The sequence below is a fragment of the Ambystoma mexicanum genome, chromosome 4q (assembly GCF_040938575.1).
Source record: "Ambystoma mexicanum isolate Mex_15411 chromosome 4q, UKY_AmexF1_1, whole genome shotgun sequence".
NCBI classification, from domain to species: Eukaryota; Metazoa; Chordata; class Amphibia; order Caudata; family Ambystomatidae; genus Ambystoma; species Ambystoma mexicanum.
In genome coordinates this window covers 238812415-238831070 of record NC_090928.1, presented here as the reverse complement: position 1 = coordinate 238831070, position 18656 = coordinate 238812415, and the positions used below count along the sequence as shown (strand labels likewise).

The 18656-nt window shown below is 45.0% G+C and overlaps 1 protein-coding gene across 1 annotated transcript in view; it reads right to left on the bottom strand.

The window, feature by feature from the left end:
• POLR1B (RNA polymerase I subunit B) overlaps positions 1-18656 on the bottom strand; it is a 754587-nt gene that overhangs the window by 434362 nt on the left and 301569 nt on the right. The window contains exon 5 of the mRNA XM_069607790.1: positions 6438-6574. Within this exon, the coding sequence (XP_069463891.1) occupies positions 6438-6574 (137 nt within the window). The remainder of the gene's footprint in view (positions 1-6437; positions 6575-18656) is intronic.

The window sequence follows — 18656 nt, the reverse complement described above, 5'->3', positions numbered from 1 at the left end:
CAGTTGCACTCTTTAGGTTTTCATATAAATTCTCCACCCTGGACTCCTCAAGCACAAACGTCTCTGGAACATTAGGTGTTCCATATTCCAGGCCAAAGGGCAGAGTATCCAGGTCTGAGGATTCAGCTTCCTCAAAAATAGAGGAAAGACTTGAAAAAGTCCTTTTTGGGCAAGGGCTTGAAACCTTTCCTTCGAGGGCGTCAATGGATTTGGTTCTTTCGACGCCAAAGGTGATGCCCCCGACGGGCTCAATCAACGACTTGAGGAATTGGCCGCACATTTTTAGCCTGCTTAGACTGCTTATCGGTCTTGGCAGGCGCGGCAAGGTCGTGCCCCTTCACCTTTTCCTTCAAAGTGGCCAGGGCCGACTTTTCAAAGATTCTCATCTGAAGACGGAACGCCTCCTATTCAGCTTTCGAAGCTGTCTTACCTGGGCAGGCTACCCTGCGGTCAGCATAGGAGTCGGAGGAGCAAGACTGAGACCTATGATGCCTTTTCTTTGATCTTTTCCTCTGAGATCGATAATGTTTTTGGAACGTTTTCTCGGCGGTGACTCACCCCTCGTCAGATCTTTTTGGAAGGCATCATGGAAGGGGATTTAGGAGGGGGTCTACCCGTAGCGAGATTCCACTTTCGTTCTGAGTGCCTTCTCGGTCATCCACCGACAGGACCCGCAGTCTGACGTTTTGTGGTCGATATCTAGGCACCACAAACGCACGCAGCAAGTGTTGGTAATTGACATTTTTGACCTACACTCGACACATTTCTTAAACCCAGTCCTTGGGGTCGACATTTTTAGAAAAATCGTAAAACCCAACAGAAACAACCGCATCGTAACCAAAGCAAAGCCAGCGGAAAAACAGAACAGAAGTAGCATTCGTGGTGCGTGAGATATATATATATATATATATATATATATATATATATATATTGTTGATGACGTCAGCCTTGAGAAGGGATGGAGGCCTTCGAGGGACATCGAATGAACGCTGACGCAAAAAAATCCGAAACTGCTCACGCTGGAAGGAGTTTGTCATAAAAAGAGGAATACATGGGAGGACACAATCCATTCGAATTACTTTACCTGAGCGTCCATCCCGGGCCAGCAAAATCTGCCGAGAAGAGTTTTCTGGGTTTTCTAACCCTATGTGTCCCGCTGTCAGGTTGGTGCGGGTCCATTCCAAACCCACCTTCGGATTGCTTAGGCACAAACAGTTGGTGGTAGTTGGTTCCTTCACCACTTGGGTTCAAACCTACTTAATATAGAAGTCCTCTATTGCCATCAAAGTGTGGTGTATTTAAAATTCAGCTTTCAGCTTCTGACACTAAGTTCTTCTGAGCTTTTTCTACAAGTGGATCAGTCCTTTGTGCTTCCAAGAAATCCATGGATGCAGGATCTGGGTTCCCCGGATGAAGCTCCTTCTTGTGACTCCATTATTTATCCAACCCGGCATCCACTCGTTCAGTCTCATCCAGTGTTTCCTCCTCCCCATCTCTGGTAGGAGGATCTTCTCACATACCAGTTGTGCTATCTGTTGGCCAGGAAGAATGATGTAGGATATGTTCCCAAGGTTGAAAAGGACCACTTTCACTTTTCTGTGATAATATCCATCTACCACGCTGCGTATTATGTTTCTGGGGTGTTTATGAGCCAACCCAGACTTCCAGGCGATTCTCCAATATGTCCCCTCTGGCATCTCCACTTGTAAACCGGTCCGGTCCCTGGTCTTGCCCTGTGGTGGAGTAATCACTTCTTCTTCCCCATGTAGGTCATATCCCGCGGCTCTGGTGGTTACCCTATTGGGGATTCAGGCTGTTTTAGTTAGTCTTACTCAACATTCCCTGTGGCTGTGGGTGACCTCTGTATCAGGGTTTGCGACATCCCACAATGTCACCATATGTCACACATGACCTTTATAAACACACTAACTCCCAAATGCGATTCAAGGATTTTTATTAAATTATTAGAAAGGGGCTCTAAGGCCCCTTCCTCTTTGTGTCTCATCTGGAAAAAGCAAGACCCTCCCTAAACCACATGCCACTTTTCCCTGGGTTAAGATCTACTGCCTGCTTACACCTACTATTTAGTTTCTGACTTGCTATCCATGAGGGCCCGAAGGCAACCGAACACTGGAGCTTCCAAGATGTGACATGATATTGTAGGGTGCTGTGCCTTCCAGACACTCGAGCCCCAATCTATTCTCTTCCTAATAATATATATATATATATATATATATATATATATATATATATATATCTCTCTCTACTCTCCCCTCCACTATCCACCTTCTCTCACCTCTAACGTCGTTCTCTGTCCCTCCAACGTCTCTCTCTACAACCTACATCCACTCTCCGATGTTACTCTGTCCCTACTCGCTCCCCTGGTACACTTCCGTCGCCACTCGAATGCTATTCTCCCCTCTCCACTACTATTGTACAGCAACTTCTGCTCAGTCACCCACCTTTCACTATCACCTTCTACCCACCCTCTATTCTTTCATTTACACATTCACCCATCTTACATAAACATTCACAACACAGTACCATTTGCTCTCACCAAACAATACCTCATCTACTCTGCAAACTACTATGCCTCCACACTGTCCACCGTCCTTCCTCCTTCCTCCTTCTTGTCTCTTTGGCTGCTACCCCCTCCTCCGACCTCCATGAGCCACTGATACCTTTCTAATTCTTGCACCAAACTTCACCTTCCCTCATCCTTCTCTCATTGGTTCTATTTCCCGGGCCAATCTTGCCCCATCTTTCTCCACCCGGAAAGTGGTACCGATGTCAGAATACATAAAAAGGGGGCTACACCCTACCCCTTTTTGTCTCGCATGTCTGTCAAGCTGTGGTAATAGCAGTCCGCATTAGAAAATGTCCCTGCCAGTGTCAGGGCCACGTGCCTCGTCTGAATCCAAGGTACGCATTAGCCTGTCTTTGTTTCATGCCTGGTAGCGGGTTCATTCCTGAAAGAAACAGTCTGTTTGGGAAACCTGCCGAAGTTGCTTGCTCGCAGTATGCGCTGGTGTCAGCTCAGTATGCGCTGTGTCGGCTGTTCCTTGCGGCTGTTTATGGTCTCTGTTCCACATAGTGGTTCTCTTTGCCCACAATGGTCGAGCAGATCTTGTGATTGCAGCTTTCCACCTGGATGCTCTGGTGGGCTATTTTGCTGCGGGTGGTCAGCCCAAACCCGTAATGGACGATGATGCTGCAATGAAAAAAAAGAAACTGCCCAGCATCTTTATGAAGAGGTATGGGGTGTTTCATAGTAGTACTGCCTAAGCACATTCAGGCCCTTAGAGAGGGCACAGCAGCCTGGGCCCTCTCAACTGCCACCTACCCACTTCTGGGGTATGGCTGGCTTTGGCTTCCACCCTGGTAGGCCTTCCATCTGAGTCTGAGAGGAGTCACCATTCCCCACTTGACAAGGTCAGATTATTCACAGTTGCATTTCTCAGAAAGGAGCCATGGGCCACCTCCTAACACTTTTGAGCTTGTCTGGATTACATCCAGTCAGTGTCATTAACAAAGGAGAATTCATGTCCACTCAAAATTGTGCATATGGCACCAATAGCACTGAGTCCTACAAGTGTGCTTACGGCATCAAAAGCACAAGGCCATGGTGTGCCAGCATAGGGTGACAACAAACCATTCCAACGGTTCCAACAGACCAGAATTCCAGAAATTATTTCCCCCTTTTTAAAGGGACACTTTGCAGTGTGTTCCTGAAGCCTCTTGCTAATCCATTGTGCATTTTACACATGGGTTTGAATCCCATTCTTGTCACCAAGGCTGTCAAGGTTTTCAAGCACAGATGACAGAGGAGGATTCAAGTCACAGATTGCTTAGGCTTTATTCAAATTTTTGCTGTAAGTTACTTCTTAATCCTCAAGTGACACAAAGTTAGACACCCAACAGCCACCTCTCTCAGCCTAGCTCAGCCTCAATTGACACACTGTAAGGGTGTCGAAGAAGGATGCGGACACAAAGGTGGCACTGTGGTTGGCAAAGACTTATTTGTAAGATAAGAAAACCTCACTTATCCCGATCTTCTCAGATGAGATTCCCTGCCTCAAATTAATACCAAATATTGGCTGTCAGAATGTCAGTCAAAATCAATCTCCACCATCCTGTGTCATAACCTACTTCTATCCCTTACACTACAACTAAAGAACAAGTCAACAGAAAAGTTCCTTCTCCAGGAAAATGACTCAATTTCTCCTGGTAGTTGGGTAAACGTTCTTTGGTTTAAAAACAATAGGATGCTGGGGAATGACTCCCTTCCCCTGGCATCTCTGGATCCAAAAGGTCTTTCAATTTCCTCAACTTCCAGAACCAGGAGAATGTTCTCCTGGTATTAAAGTCACTTCTCTGGGCCTCAGTGGACTTTTCCCTGCCACTGCGTTGAGAATTCTTTGCTCTGATACTTAATATACTTTTGTCAGGGTCCAAGACCCTTCTCTGATGGTCAGTGAACTTGTTGCTGCCACTGCAACAAGGAAGGTTCCCCCTCTGTTGCTTGATTCACTTGGCTTAGGGTCCCAGACCCTTCTCTGGTGGTCAGTGGGCTTGTTGCTGCCAAAGCGATGAGGACGATCTCCTCTGATGCTTGGTTCAAGTGAACCAAGCATCACCGACCAGAGAAGTGTCTGGGAACCTAAGGGTCCCAGACACTTCTCTGGTGGTCACTGGGCTTGTTGCAGCGACTGCGATGAGGAAGTTCTCCTCAGATGCTCAATGTGCCCCTCACAGTAGTTTGCTCCTCACAGTAGTTTCACTGTTACTACTGGGTTGGCGCAGAGCCTCTCAAGCCTGCCTCTCTTCCACCTTGTATCCCCCAGGATTTCCCATACCTCCTGTTACCTTTGTTGGGACTTGTATGCCACCGCAGATTCCTGGGACTGTGGCGCGTAAATCCAGCTTTTCGGGTTGCTTTTCTCCACCTCTGCAGCATCGTCTCTCCTCTCTCCTGACCTGCTCAGCTTCTTCTTCTTCCTGCATCGCATTTGGGATCCCTCTAGCTGGACCTACGGAGAACTCCCTTAAGCACCTCACCGGCATCCTCTGCTCTTCTGCTTCTCTGGTCAACCGACAGGGTTAGAAACTCCTGCTCACACCTGCTGCCCATCTCGGCTGGCCTTCTTCTCTTCTTATACAATGACCCTGGCAGATTGTCAAAGTCCTTTGTTGTTCTTGATGGATTGCTACTCATGCATTCTCTGGGCTATCTCGTACCAGTACTAGCAGTAAGTAATCTTCATGACTCCTTTGCTCTTCTTCGTCCTGGTACTTTCTGTTGTGGTTGTTTCTCCTACACTACAGAAATACATGGATCTACTCTTGAGAAAGTTGTTTGGCATGGGAGGTGGGGGTCGGCAAGGTGGGGGGTGACATTGGCCAACGGGCTGTGCCATAGGTGATCGTCTTTTTCCCTAGAGTAGGAGTCCTTCCCCCAATAGGCGCTCCCACTTTATACACCCCTAGGGGGACTATTGGGTAGCAGCCGCACCGCCTTAGCCTCCTGGGAAAAGGAACCCCCTTGGGGAGAAGTGACGATACCTTGCGAAACGTCACAATACACATTCCCAGAACATTTGGGTGCTGTATTTCTATTCCATATAAAAAGAAATTGACTTTAATTGTTTTGTTGCATTTGGAAAGTGAACATGTGCATCCTGAAGATCTATGGCACTATTCCAATTCCCTTCTTGCGGTCGAGGGAAAACCTGGTGTAATACCAACATTCCAACTTGTCTTTAGTCATCTATTGGTTTGCTCCTTATAGGTTGAAAAACTGGTCTGAATTGATCTGCACTGTCTTTGTACTAAAAGGCATTGGAGTAGTTGCCTTTCTCCCGGTTCCATGTAATAATGTCGCCACAAATATCTCGCCATGCAAAAATATCGCCGAAAAATGGCCGTTTTTTGTGGCGACATTATTGCATGAACATGCGGGGGACACCCCCGCAACCCCTAAACTTTTTTTTTTTTTTAATATATATTTTTTTGCCCCTGTCCCCATATATATGGTCACCCAAATAATATCGCCACAACATTTTCCCGGCGATATTATTTACGGCGACCATATATATGGGGATATTATTACCTGATACCCCTTCTCCCAACGAGTGGTGATCCAGACAACTACTGAAACGAGGCATTCACAGAAGTTTCTTGATTCAAATCTATTCATTCTATTTTGAGTTTGATGAATAACCTCTGCTACAGTACCGACACTTTCATGTTATTGTGCGCTTTCTATTGTACCACCAAAATAGAACAGTGTGGTATGAAAATTAATCAGAAATAAATCAGCTTTTGAAAATATTTTCATAAATACAAAACATGTCTTTCGGAAAGTGCTTAAAAGGTTCTCTGTTTGCTAGAAAACCGCGCTTCACAACAATATATTAGTGATGTATTCAATTCTCTACCTTGAGGGCAAATCCCAAAGGAATGAAGAAGAGTTCCTTGCGGTAGATGAAGTTCAACATCACTGTGCCATTTTCCAGGTAGTGAAGGTTCATGTTAATAGCAGAATGTTCCTCCTTCACGCAATGCATCGAAATACCTAGAAAAGAGACATTGCAAGACTAGTGAATTGGTAACAAAGTTTGAAAAAGCATAATTTAACAGCAGTGTGGTCCTGATTCCTGTATGCAGCACTAACATTTGGAGGGCTTGTGTGGGAACTGGGAAATTTATAACAGGTAGGGGGCAGCTCTAGATGTGAAGAATGGGTTCCTGCAGGCTTCCAGTTATTTCTGGTGGACAAATGCTCTACTCCAATCAATGTATAGTATGTGTGCTCTGCCCGGGAGCTAGTGCAGGGAAAGTAAAAGAGTTCCAATGTGATTCCTAGGTTTGAGGCACACAATGAGTCTGGCTGCTTTGCTTTGAACAGCTTGTAGTTGCTTTGTGAGGTTATTTGGGACTTTATTTGGAAGATCTAACAGAAAGCTATTACATCAGCCATGGTGTGATAGCACCATGGCAGAGGTCACCTGAACTCTTTGGGACATGGTTAGGAGGATGCGACTTCTTTGTATTTCTTTATTTGACATATATAGCACTTTCCCAGAAGCGCTTTACAATCTTAAGAAAATAGCGACATAAAATGACGTAGAATAAATACATCCATGAGTAGAGTGAAGAATCATTCAGAAGAAAGAACAGAAAGAAGAGAGGTTTTAAGCCGACAGCAAAATAAATTAAGGTAAGGAGAAGAGCGGATAAAGATAGGAGACCTTTCCAATGTTTTGGAGCTAAGAGTGAGAAAGAGGGAAAACAGGCCAAGGCACAGGGGGGTTTATGGACAGTAAGAAAAGACTGATTGTAAGCGAAGAGAACACGAAGGAGAGTAAAAAAGAGACGAGGGTAGACAGAAAAAAATGCGTAGCGAGACAGTTGATGTGTCTGAACGTGGTACAAACAAAATGAAAAAGTAGACATGAATCGAAGGAAAGAGAAAGAAGAGAAGGAATCGAGGAGTTATACACTGATTGAAGGGGGTTAAGATGAGAAGCTGGGAGACCAAGAAGAATGCAGAATAGCCAATACAAGAAAAAATGAGAGCAACAATGGGGAGTTCAGTGGCCTGAAATTATAGTAAAGGAAAAGCACAAGGAACAAAGGAGAAAGAAATGTTTTGTAGCTGTACGGTTTAGAAATAATCTTAACCTCTGGCATTGCTCTGGGAAAGCCTCTAGATAATCATTATTTGCCTAGCAAGTCAATACAAAATCATTAGATGAAAATAAGTTTGGCCTATCCCAAAAGGGGTAGTCAAACCCGAACTGATTTGGTCACATCCCTTCTCCACAAGACCAAAAGCATCTCCAAACATTTTCCGGCCTCGTTGGGCCTCATCAGTGAGGAGTAGCTCGCGTCTCTAGGCCCAGCAGGCACAGGACCCAGGTCTGGGCATACCCGTTCCACCCGGGATGACTAGAGAAAAACAAAAAAAAGAGGTGATGACTGGAAGGTTTAGAGTTAATCCTAACTTCTCGCACTGCTCTGGGCAACACTACAGACAATCGTTCTTTGCCTGCCAAGCCATTACACAAAGGGGAAAGACCATATGCAAATCAGTCTTGGCTTCCCGCTCCGTGCACTCTGCAGCCTTCCTTCTCTCTCCTCCTTGGTTCCGCGTGCTGCAGGTGATCTGGGTATTTAAAGGTCCTGCGCAGCTGATTAGGTTTGTAAGAACTAGACTGCACATTATTCTTAGGGCCACATTTTATCCCCATGAACTCCATGCTCCTCTTCACAGTACCCGAGGCTTTCTGGGACTTGCAGTCCAAGGAAGTTTCAATTGTTTTTAAGTCACATGGTTGAACAGTTGCATTAAAATTGCAATCACCATAAACATCAGATGTTTCATATGTTCTAGGTTTACCATGTACACATGAAGATTGAATAGGGTTTTGTTTAAATAGAATGTCTTACAGAGTTTTACAATTAGATAGTTCAGAATTAATGACAGCATGCTATTAAAAACTCTGAAATTAAAGGATCTTCCTCACAAGAAAGAAATGTATACCACCTTTCGCCTGTGGAGTCACCACTCTCCCCTGACAGCCATCTCCTCCCATGTATTCCACCCTCAGAATACGACCCCCAGTGTCAGGATGAGGTAGCGGCTGCCTTCCCCTGGCCACATGGGAAGAGACTATAGGTTGGGGATCAGTGATGAAACTGCAGGATTCATCACATACCCTTCCCCTAATTTCTCAGCCTCTCGCTCCAGAGTCATTGGTTTTGGAAGAACCAATTGCCTTCCCCATATGAAGAAGATGGTTCTGAGGTTGAATTTCCCAATTCCAAACAGGACTTGTTGATGCAAATCCTTGTTTCTCCCATGAGTCAACTGGACAATAGGGAAGAGATACTTTCTTATTTTCATTTTTGGTTTTATTGGGAGTTCTGAAATGCATTTGGGTCACTTGGAAGACCCACTGATCAAAATTAGGTACTTCACTTCTCAAAACAAATTAAGTTGAAAGTTCAGATATGACTGCCACTTATAACTGTACTTCGTTCCCCAATATGGTAACATGAATCTGAGTTAATGGGTGTCCTTTTGTTTGACCATGAACACATCCTACAGTCATTTGTCCTATAGGTTTCCAGCGCTGAGGAAGTAGAGCTACTTTTAGGGCACATCCCTTACTTCCTGCGTCTAATTGGGCCCAGACTGTTTTTCCTTGCAATACCACTGGGATTCGATATGGACATTTATACCCAGTACAAAGCACAATATCAGGTTTTTCTAGAAATGCTGCTTCTTTAGAATTAAAAGATGTAGAGGGGTCAACATTCGCTTTTTGTTGCTCTTCCGGTATTTTAGAGATTCTTGGATAATGTAACATGCATTGATGGGCAGGATGTTGAAAACTCCCACAGATAAAGCATTATATATCTAATGAATGAACATTTCCAAAAGATTCAGAACCTTCTCAAGAGGAATCTGATTCCACAAAATATAAGGCTTCAGGTTCTTTGTTTTCAGACTTTAAGGATTTTTGAGAAGCCCCTTTCAGATGGGCTGTTATGTCACGAGGGTTAGCTTCTTCTACCACAGTATGCCCACTTTGATTTGACATTCAGCTTCTCTTGCCATAGTATAGTGAAAAAGAAATTCTGGGATATTATTCTTCAAATCATTCTTAGGTGTGTGTCATGAACCATCGGACGCGTCCCTTTTGGACTTCCTGGTCCCTGACAAGTAGGGGCTTGCACTCAGCAGTACTCCCAACATGGCCGTCAAACACGGAACGTTGTTTACCAGCTTCCGCGTCGGACACAGCACGTTCTGTAAAGAAGACACGCCCCCGTGGCCCTGCGCGTCTCAACGCTACCGCTTGCAGTGGCTAGACGTGTGCTGCCGTAGTTCGCTCTCGCCAACTTCTTTGATTCCTGGTTCCTGGCCCCTATTTTTTCCTGTGTTATAAATAGGTAGTAAAGTACCCCCACCTAACACAAAAAATATATCTCCACCAGCAGGGGAAAATAATATGTTTCTATAAAGGAGATAAGATTAAACTACAAATTACTGAACTGGACCCTTCAATCCAAAAAGAAACTCCCTGATTATCCGGCATGCTAAGTCCGTAAAAAATAGACTGCATGCTGTAAAGTATCAAAAAATATAATATAAATTTATTTAGAACATTGTAAATTCAAAATAAAAACATAAATAGACCCAAAAACGTGGAACAAGTAACCTAATACCTAGACCTATCGTCTAAAATCTCATAACATGATTACACAAACACAAAAGACAAATTAAAACAAACATTCTACATGTGTTGTAAAAATGATTTTTTCCTCCTCATTCATTCCCTTCCTCTATATTACCTCTTGCATCCCGGATCTCCGTGTACCCGCCTCCGAGTACATTCTTCATCGTTTTCCAGGACTTCCCAGACACTCTGAACGTTCCAGGAGTTGGAGCGCTGAACGCACGCTGGAACCCGAGGACGTACGCACAGGCTTATACAAGACCCGAACTGTACGCAAGAAGACTCCTTCAAAGAACTCCAATAAACAACACAGACAGGTGAGAAGGGGGGAAACATGTGACAGATTGAGACGCCAACAAACTGAAATTGATACGGACATGGAGGCGGCAGTTCAAGATCTCATGCACGGCATGCAGGAGTTAACAACAGAAGTGCAGAATCTTAAAGCTGAGAATTCCGCATTAAAACAATTAGTCCTGTCCCGTGATTCCGCGACCAAGGAAAGCATATTGCTGGGCGGAGTAGTAGATAAATACGACTGTTCTTCAAAAAACCTTCGCGGATTCCTTGATTCATGTTTAGCCCACTTTACCTTTAAGCCCTACTACTTCTCTACCCCCCAGGGCAAAGGTGGGCTCTATGATTTCACATCTTTCCGGGAATGCATTAACTTGGGCTACGCCCTTAGTTAATTCTGAAGATGCCCTCCTGGATGACTATGATGAATTTGTACGGGCTCTAAAGACCATCTTTGACCGCCCAGAACAGGTCTACAGTGCCCAGGAACGCCTACTGGATTTCCAACAAGGTTCCCAGGATATGCTTACATATGTGACACGCATTAAGCAACTGGCTAAAGAAGCAGATTGGTCCTCAGAAGACTGCTTTACCCTTTTTCGAAGAGGACTGAATGAAGAAATAAAAGATGACCTAGCTAGAGTGGCTCGCCCAGGTTCCTTCCAGGCTCTTATGGACCTCTCTTTACAGATAGACTTCCGTATCCAGGAAAGGAAGGCAGAGAAGAAGAAGACTAGAGTGCCTTACCAAAAGACCTCCATAGAATCTTCCTCTAAAGCCGAGCCCACTCCTGCCCCCACTACAAATCCAGAACCCATGCAACTGGGGGCCTTCCGCGGACCCATTTCCCCGCAAGAAAGAATGCAACGGATTCACACTGGGCTGTGTATGTATTGTGCCTCAGACAAACATCTTGTGAGAGAATGTCCCTTAGCTCCTCCACGGCGTTCGGGAAACGCCAGCTCCCGATCCTAGATGGAGCACAGCTTCGGGAGAGAGATGTTTGCTCCACATCTATTCCATCCTTGAACTCTCCTGGACAAAACAATCTTGTGATCTTGCAGGCCTTTCTATCGCCATCCAAGAAAGATACCTACCCCATTTTGGCATTGGTGGATTGTGGAGCCATGGGGAGATTTATAGATCAAGATTGGGTCACTACCCACCACATTCCATATGAAACTCGAGGCATCATGTAACATGTAGAGGCTATCGATGGAAGACCTCTCTCTTCAGGACCTATAACCCTACAAACCAAAGAGATCCAGCTCTCAATAAACCAACATCGAGAGGTGTTCAAATTTGACATCATAAAGTCTGCTCATTACCCAATGGTACTGGGTATGCCCTGGTTACAGAAGCACAACACATACATCAACTGGGCAGCAGGATCCTTGTTTCTTGGTTCCGAGCATTGTATGTCTCGCTGTCTATCCCTCGTCGACATCTTCTGAAGGTACGCTGACAGACCAGCAAGGCCCAATTCATGGTCTCAAATATCATCCAGGTTCCTAGGGCCTATCAGGATTACACTGATGTGTTTTCAACTGCCATAGTTCAAGCCCTACCCCCTCACAGACCTGAAGACTGAGCCATTGATACTGAACCCTCAGCAGTGATTCCCTTTGGAAGGATGTTCATTTTATCCAAACCAGAGAAAAGGGCCCTCCGAGAATACTTGGATACCAACATTGAAAATGGCACCATACGACCATCCAAATCTCCAGCGGGAGCTTCGTTGTTTTTTGTTCCCAAGAAAGATACTAAGGAGTTTAGGCCTTGTCTTGATTATCGTGGTTTAAATCAATGCACCCCCAAGGACCGCTACCCATTGCCCTTAATCTCAGATATCCTGGAAGCGGTGAGAGGAGCTGTAGTCTTCACGAAATTGGATCTCAGGGGTGCCTACTATCTTATCCGTATTAGGGAGGGTGACGAATGGGAAACAGCCTTTAGAACACCCTTTGGTCACTTTGAATACCTGGTCATGCCCTTCGGACTCGCCAATGCCCCAGCGGTCTTCCAACGTTTCATGGACCGGGTGTTCTCCGATATACTGTTCCTCTTCGTCATAGTTTACCTGGACGATATTCTGATATACTCCAAGGACCATCTTAAGCATGAAGAGCATGTTAAGGCAGTCTTGCAGCGGCTACGTGAACACAAGCTCCTGGCTAAACCCGAGAAATGCCTTTTCCATGTCTCTACTGTTTACTATCTAGGATTTGTCCTTAGTCCAGAAGGAATTGGAATGGACCACTCAAAAGTAAAAGCCATACTATCCTGGCCTGTTCCAACTACAGTGAAACAGATTCAATCCTTCCTGAGGCTTGCCAACTTTTACCGGAAATTCATACCTTCCTTTTCTGAGATAGTTCAACCGATCATTACATTGTAGAAAAAAGATACTCCCTTTCTCTGGACAGCTGTCCAAGATGAAGCGTTCCAATGATTGAAGGCAGAGTTTACACAAGCCCCCATCCTGGCTCATCCTGACATCAATCGACCCTTCCTAGTGGAGACGGATGCCTCTAAATACGCCATAGGAGCAGTTCTAAAGCAGGAATTCGAGGACAACATAGAACATCCTATCGCTTATCTTTCACGAACCCTAACTCCCAGCGAGACTCATTATTCCGTTTTGGAAAAGGAACCGTTAGCCATCCGTCAAGCCTTCACAGAGTGGTGTCATCTACTTCTGGGAGCAAAACATCCTGTTCAGGTCCGTACGGACCATCGGAATCTTCAAGTTTTACAATCCCTGGAATGTAGGAATAGTCGTCAAGCCCGCTGGGCCTTCTTCTTGGCCCAGTACCAGTTCCAGATCCATCATGTCCCTGGAACACAGAACATAACTGCTGACGCCTTATCCTGACGTCCCGACTACGAAACTCTTGAAGATCGGTCCTTCCCAAAGATGTTTCCCCACACAATTTTTGTAGCCCAAGCAATCAGCCTCCTGGAAGACATTCGGATGCAAACCCAGTCCTCTGAGATCTGGAAGGAATTTACAGGGAAGAATCGATGGAATCTTAGAACAAAGGACGGGTATCTGTTCAAGGATAATGGCCTGGTCATTCCCACACAAAGACTACAACAAAGGATTATAAACCTCTGTCACGATACCCTTCACTCAGTACATCGTGGCATCACCAACACTCTCTGTCTAATACAAAGACAATTTTGGTGGCCAAGAATGAACACTGACATTCAACTGTACATCCAAGCCTGTGCAGTCTGCAATCAAAACAAACATGATAACAAGAGACCGGCGGGTCTCCTACTTCAACCTACGCTACCGACAAGGCCCTGGGAATTCATCGCTACGGACTTTATTGTGGAATTGCCACCTTCCAGGGGATACACGACTTATCATGGTCACCATTGATTTATTCACTCATATGGCTCAGAACTCGCTGGAATCTTCCTGGAACACATATTTCGACTTCATGGACTCCCTTCCAAGATCATATCAGACAGGGGACCTCAATACATCTCTCAATTTTGTAAACACTTATGCCGTATACTAGGAATCCAACGAAACCCTCTCCTGAGATTATCATCCACAGACTAACGGAGCTACTGAACGTGTGAACCAAACCCTAGAGCAATATCTTCGTTGTTTCACCACCAAGGTACAGGACGATTGGTCACTCTTAATACCTGTGGTTGAATTTGCCTACAACAATTCGGTTCACTCAGCTGTCAAGACCAGCCCCTTTTTTTGCAGCCAAGGATTCCACCCTTCAGTTCTACCTTCCATTCTCCCACATCCTACACCAGTACCTACAGTCGACTCCTGGATTGAAACTCTCATCAACGTACACAAGGAAGCCAAAGAACACTTAGAAAAGGCCCGAACTAACACCAAGCATTATGCAGACTCAAAAAAAAAGACCAGGGCCATCCTATGCAGTGGGTGATAAGGTCTGGCTATCCTCGAAACTACTACCTCGACATTTACGACCGAATAAGTTGGCTCCCCGGTACTATGGCCCCTTTTCCATAAAGGAAATCATAAACCCAGTGGCCTTCCGACTCAAACTACCAGACTCCTGGAAGAGGATCCATCCAGTGTTTCACACGTCTCTAATGAAACCATACGACCAGTCCTCCTAGACTGCCCCAAAGTCTACCCCTGTAATTGTCGATGACCAGCTGGAATACGAAGTGTCCAGAATATGTGACTCCAGGTACAGACGTGGTCAGCTACAGTACCTGGTTGAGTGGAAAGGGTACCCTCCTAGTGAACGCACCTGGGAACCAATCTCAAACCTAAATGCCCCCAGATTACTCAGAAGGGATCATCTTATACACCCGGGCAAACCCGGAGGGACAGGCCTTCGGAGAAGGCATGCTGTCATGAACCATCGGACGCGTTCCTTTTGGACTTCCTGGTCCCTGACACGTAGGGGCTTGCACTCAGCAGTACTCCCAACATGGCCGTCAAACACGGAACGTTGTTTACCAGCTTCCGCGTCGGAAGCAGCACATTCTATAAAGAAGACACGCCCCTGTGGCCCTGCGCGTCACAACGCTATCGCTTGCAGTGGCTAGACGTGTGCTGCCGTAGTTCCCTCTCGCTAACTTCTTTGATTCCTGGTTCTTGGCCCCTATTTTTTCCTCCTCATTCATTCCCTTCCTCTTTGTTACCTCTTGCATCCCGGATCACTGTGTACCCGCCTCCGAGTACACTCTTCATCGTTTTCCAGGACTTCCCAGACATTCTGAACGTTCCAGGAGTCGGAACGCTGAACGCACGCTGGAACCCGAGGACGTATGCACAGGGTTATACAAGACCCGAACTGTGCGCAACAAGACTAAAGAACTCCAATAAACAACACAGACAGGTTAGAAGGGGGGAAACCTGTGACAGTTTGTCTTTAGGGTCCCAAGAAACTTCATACACCAGGTTCCCTTTTGTTTTACTTCTGTTGATTTTAATGGGTGACGGAGAAAGATTTAAGAACATTAACTTCACATCTTCTCCACAAGACAGAACGGGAATCATTTTCACTTTCCCTTCTATATAGGAAATAATATAAGGGGACACACTGGCAGGGAACTCTACCTTTATCAGCAAAGGAAATATTATTGCATCTTTTTCCAGGGATTAGGTAGCCTTGAAGGCAAAAAAGATGGTAAATACTACCTTCCACAGTTTTCGTACTAAGTAGAAGAGCTTTGTTGGACAATAACTGAAAAATCACCCCTATACTATAGTTGGAAGAAAACCTTCCCCCATAGTCTTCTCTTAAAGATCCCATTCCCCTAGTGGGAAATGGGACTCAGTTTCATTTTGCCCCAGACATAGATGTTAAAGAAAGGGAATCTGTTCCAATCACTTGGGGATAAGACCTATTAGTTGGAGGACTGTTCCTATGACACTTCACTAGACGTAAGATATGTAGTACTGGAATCTATTATACTTATGTAGGACACCCAGTGTGCATCAACCAAACCCGATCCCGCCCCTGACACCATATGTGAGGACTCAGAAATGAGAAGCGGACGCAAAGTGGTCATATTCTCAGCATTACCCATTTTATTGACAGAAAGGGATTTGGATAAAGGCCTAACTTTCTCTATCCTAAAGTGAATGTCCCTTCCTATGAAACAAACTAAAACTGGCTGACCTTGTGTCCAAACTAAATCTGACCCCCACACTAACAAACACAAGCAAAAGGTTTAGGGTAAATGTTTCAAAGTTCAACTCAATAGAATTGTGCAAAAACTCAAACATATAACTTCAAGCAAAAATCCTTATGTCCAGGGTTGGTATTACCCAAATTGTTCGAACACAATTGTTCGAATGCACAATTTACGGAATTACAAGGGTCCGATATTATATATATATATATATATACATTACTCACTGTGATCGTATTTCTGATGCTTGTATCTGCTTAGATTCACATGCTGTGCATAGGCCATCTAGTGGAAGCTGCAGAGTATTACAGTTTGTTTTTCGAAACTCAAAAATGGGCGTCGACACAGGGCGTGCGAGTAATACTATCCCTAGTGTGATCTGGGTGGGAATTTTGTGTTGAGTGGGGGGTTGCAGGGGATTTCCCCCCATATATGTAACAATTGACCTTCAAAATGTTGTCAATTGTGAAAACGTCAATTGTCATTCGAGCAATTGTGACTCGAACAAGTCGTATACAACCCCAGGTTTTAGTTCCCTTCCCCTGGAGTATTTCAGGATAACTGTTCACAATGTTCTGTGTCAAGACCAGTCTCTTAAAGGCAATCCAAATGTCTCTTTTACCTAATACTCTCCGGAGGATGACCAAACAAATGTTCCGTCTACAACACTGGCTGGAATACAGCAAAGAGGAAGTCTCTCCTAGTCTTTCAGAATGGCACAACAAAATGTCTTTTCCACAGCGCTGGTTGGAATATGGCAAAGGAAAGTCTTTCCTACTTTTCAAGTTGGCTAACAAATGTCTTTTCTCCAATAGTGATTCAAGTATGGCAAATGGTAAGTCTTTTCAAAGTCTCTGGTTGACCAAATTTTCAATTGGTATAACTTAATATAACCAATACTCTTCGTTTCCCGGTACACTGTCCTGCCAGAAGGTTCTTCAGCTCAAAACTCCTGATAACCTGGTTTACTCTCCTACCAGGAATATCCCCCTTTTGGTTCACATAGATCTGGAGTACTCTCCTGCCAGGTATCTCTTTCCAAAAAGGTTCACTACTTGATACTCTTATCAGGCCTCTCTGCAACACTCACATTCCTCCTTAGGTTTCACACAATTGTACCCCAATAGCACAAATTTGTGACTTCAGTTGTTACTTGTGCTAATTTCCACCACATTGACATCCCATATATGAGGGGTTGTTGAAGCTCTGTCTATCAACCTTTTTCTCAATCGCTCCTGACTCATGGCAATGCTTGTTCATTTTCCCCAACTGACAGCTCATGTTACATAGTGTAGAACTCTTTCCTCTTTGTTTCTCTGACATCTCTTGGCGCTCATGGCAATGCTGGTTCCAGGTTTCCCCCAACTTGTCAGGAGAATTGTACCATATTTGCCCTTGTTCTTCCGGCAATATTTTTTGGCTTAGGCAATGCTGGCCACAGGTTTCCCCCAACCGACATCTTATGTCAGGAGAATTGTACAATGTTCGCCTTTAACTTTCAGTACTATATGGTCGGTATTTAAAAATACTTTCAAACATGATTTGTTAGCATGTTCGCATGTTCCGGGCCCTCTGCACTACTAGGCTGACTCACCATGCAGCAACTGAGATGTGTTTTCGAGGGGACAGATTCCTCTTATGGGTAGAGTCTCATTAGGTCCCCACATCGGCTTTCATTTCCTTTGCCGCCAAGACCTGAGCAGCTCTTCTGGGCCGTGTCTCCTCCGACAGCCCCGCTGCACACCGTCTGCTTTCTATCTCCCGGAGTTCCTCTCCTGTGGTCCCGAACGCTGCGAACCTGCTTCTGGCAGGCATCTCTTGATCTCCCAAAGGCTCTTCGTGGGATTTCCTCTGCCACCGGTCTCGCTTGCTGCTCTGTGCACTCTGCAGCCTTCCTTCTCTCTCCTTCGTTCTGCTTGCTGTAGGTGATCTGAGAATTTAAACGTCCTGCGCAGCTAATTAGGTTTGTAACAACTAGACTGCACATTATTCTTAGGTTCACAATTCCTCCACATGAACTCCTTACTCCTCTTCCTCGTCACAGTACCAGAGGCTTTCTGGGCTTCGAGTCCAAGGAAGTTTCAATTGTTTTAAAGCCACATGGTTGAACAGTTGCATTAAAATCGCCATAAATATCAGACGTTTCATATTTTCTAGGTTTGCCCTGTACACATGAAGATTGAATAGGGTTTTTGTTCAAGTAAAGTGGCTTTCAAAGTTTTACAATTAGATGGTTCGGAATAATGACAGCAGGCCAATAACTCCAGAATTAAAGGATCGTCCTCACAAGAAAGATATGTATACCGCCTCTCTCCTGTTGGAATCACCACTCTCCCCAGACAGTCATCTCCTCCCAAGTAATCCACCCTCAGAATACCACCCCCAGAGTCAGGATCAGGCACTTAGTATGAAGAACAGGGGTGCTGCCGGTAACCTGCTTTGCAGACAGTTTCAACAAAATTC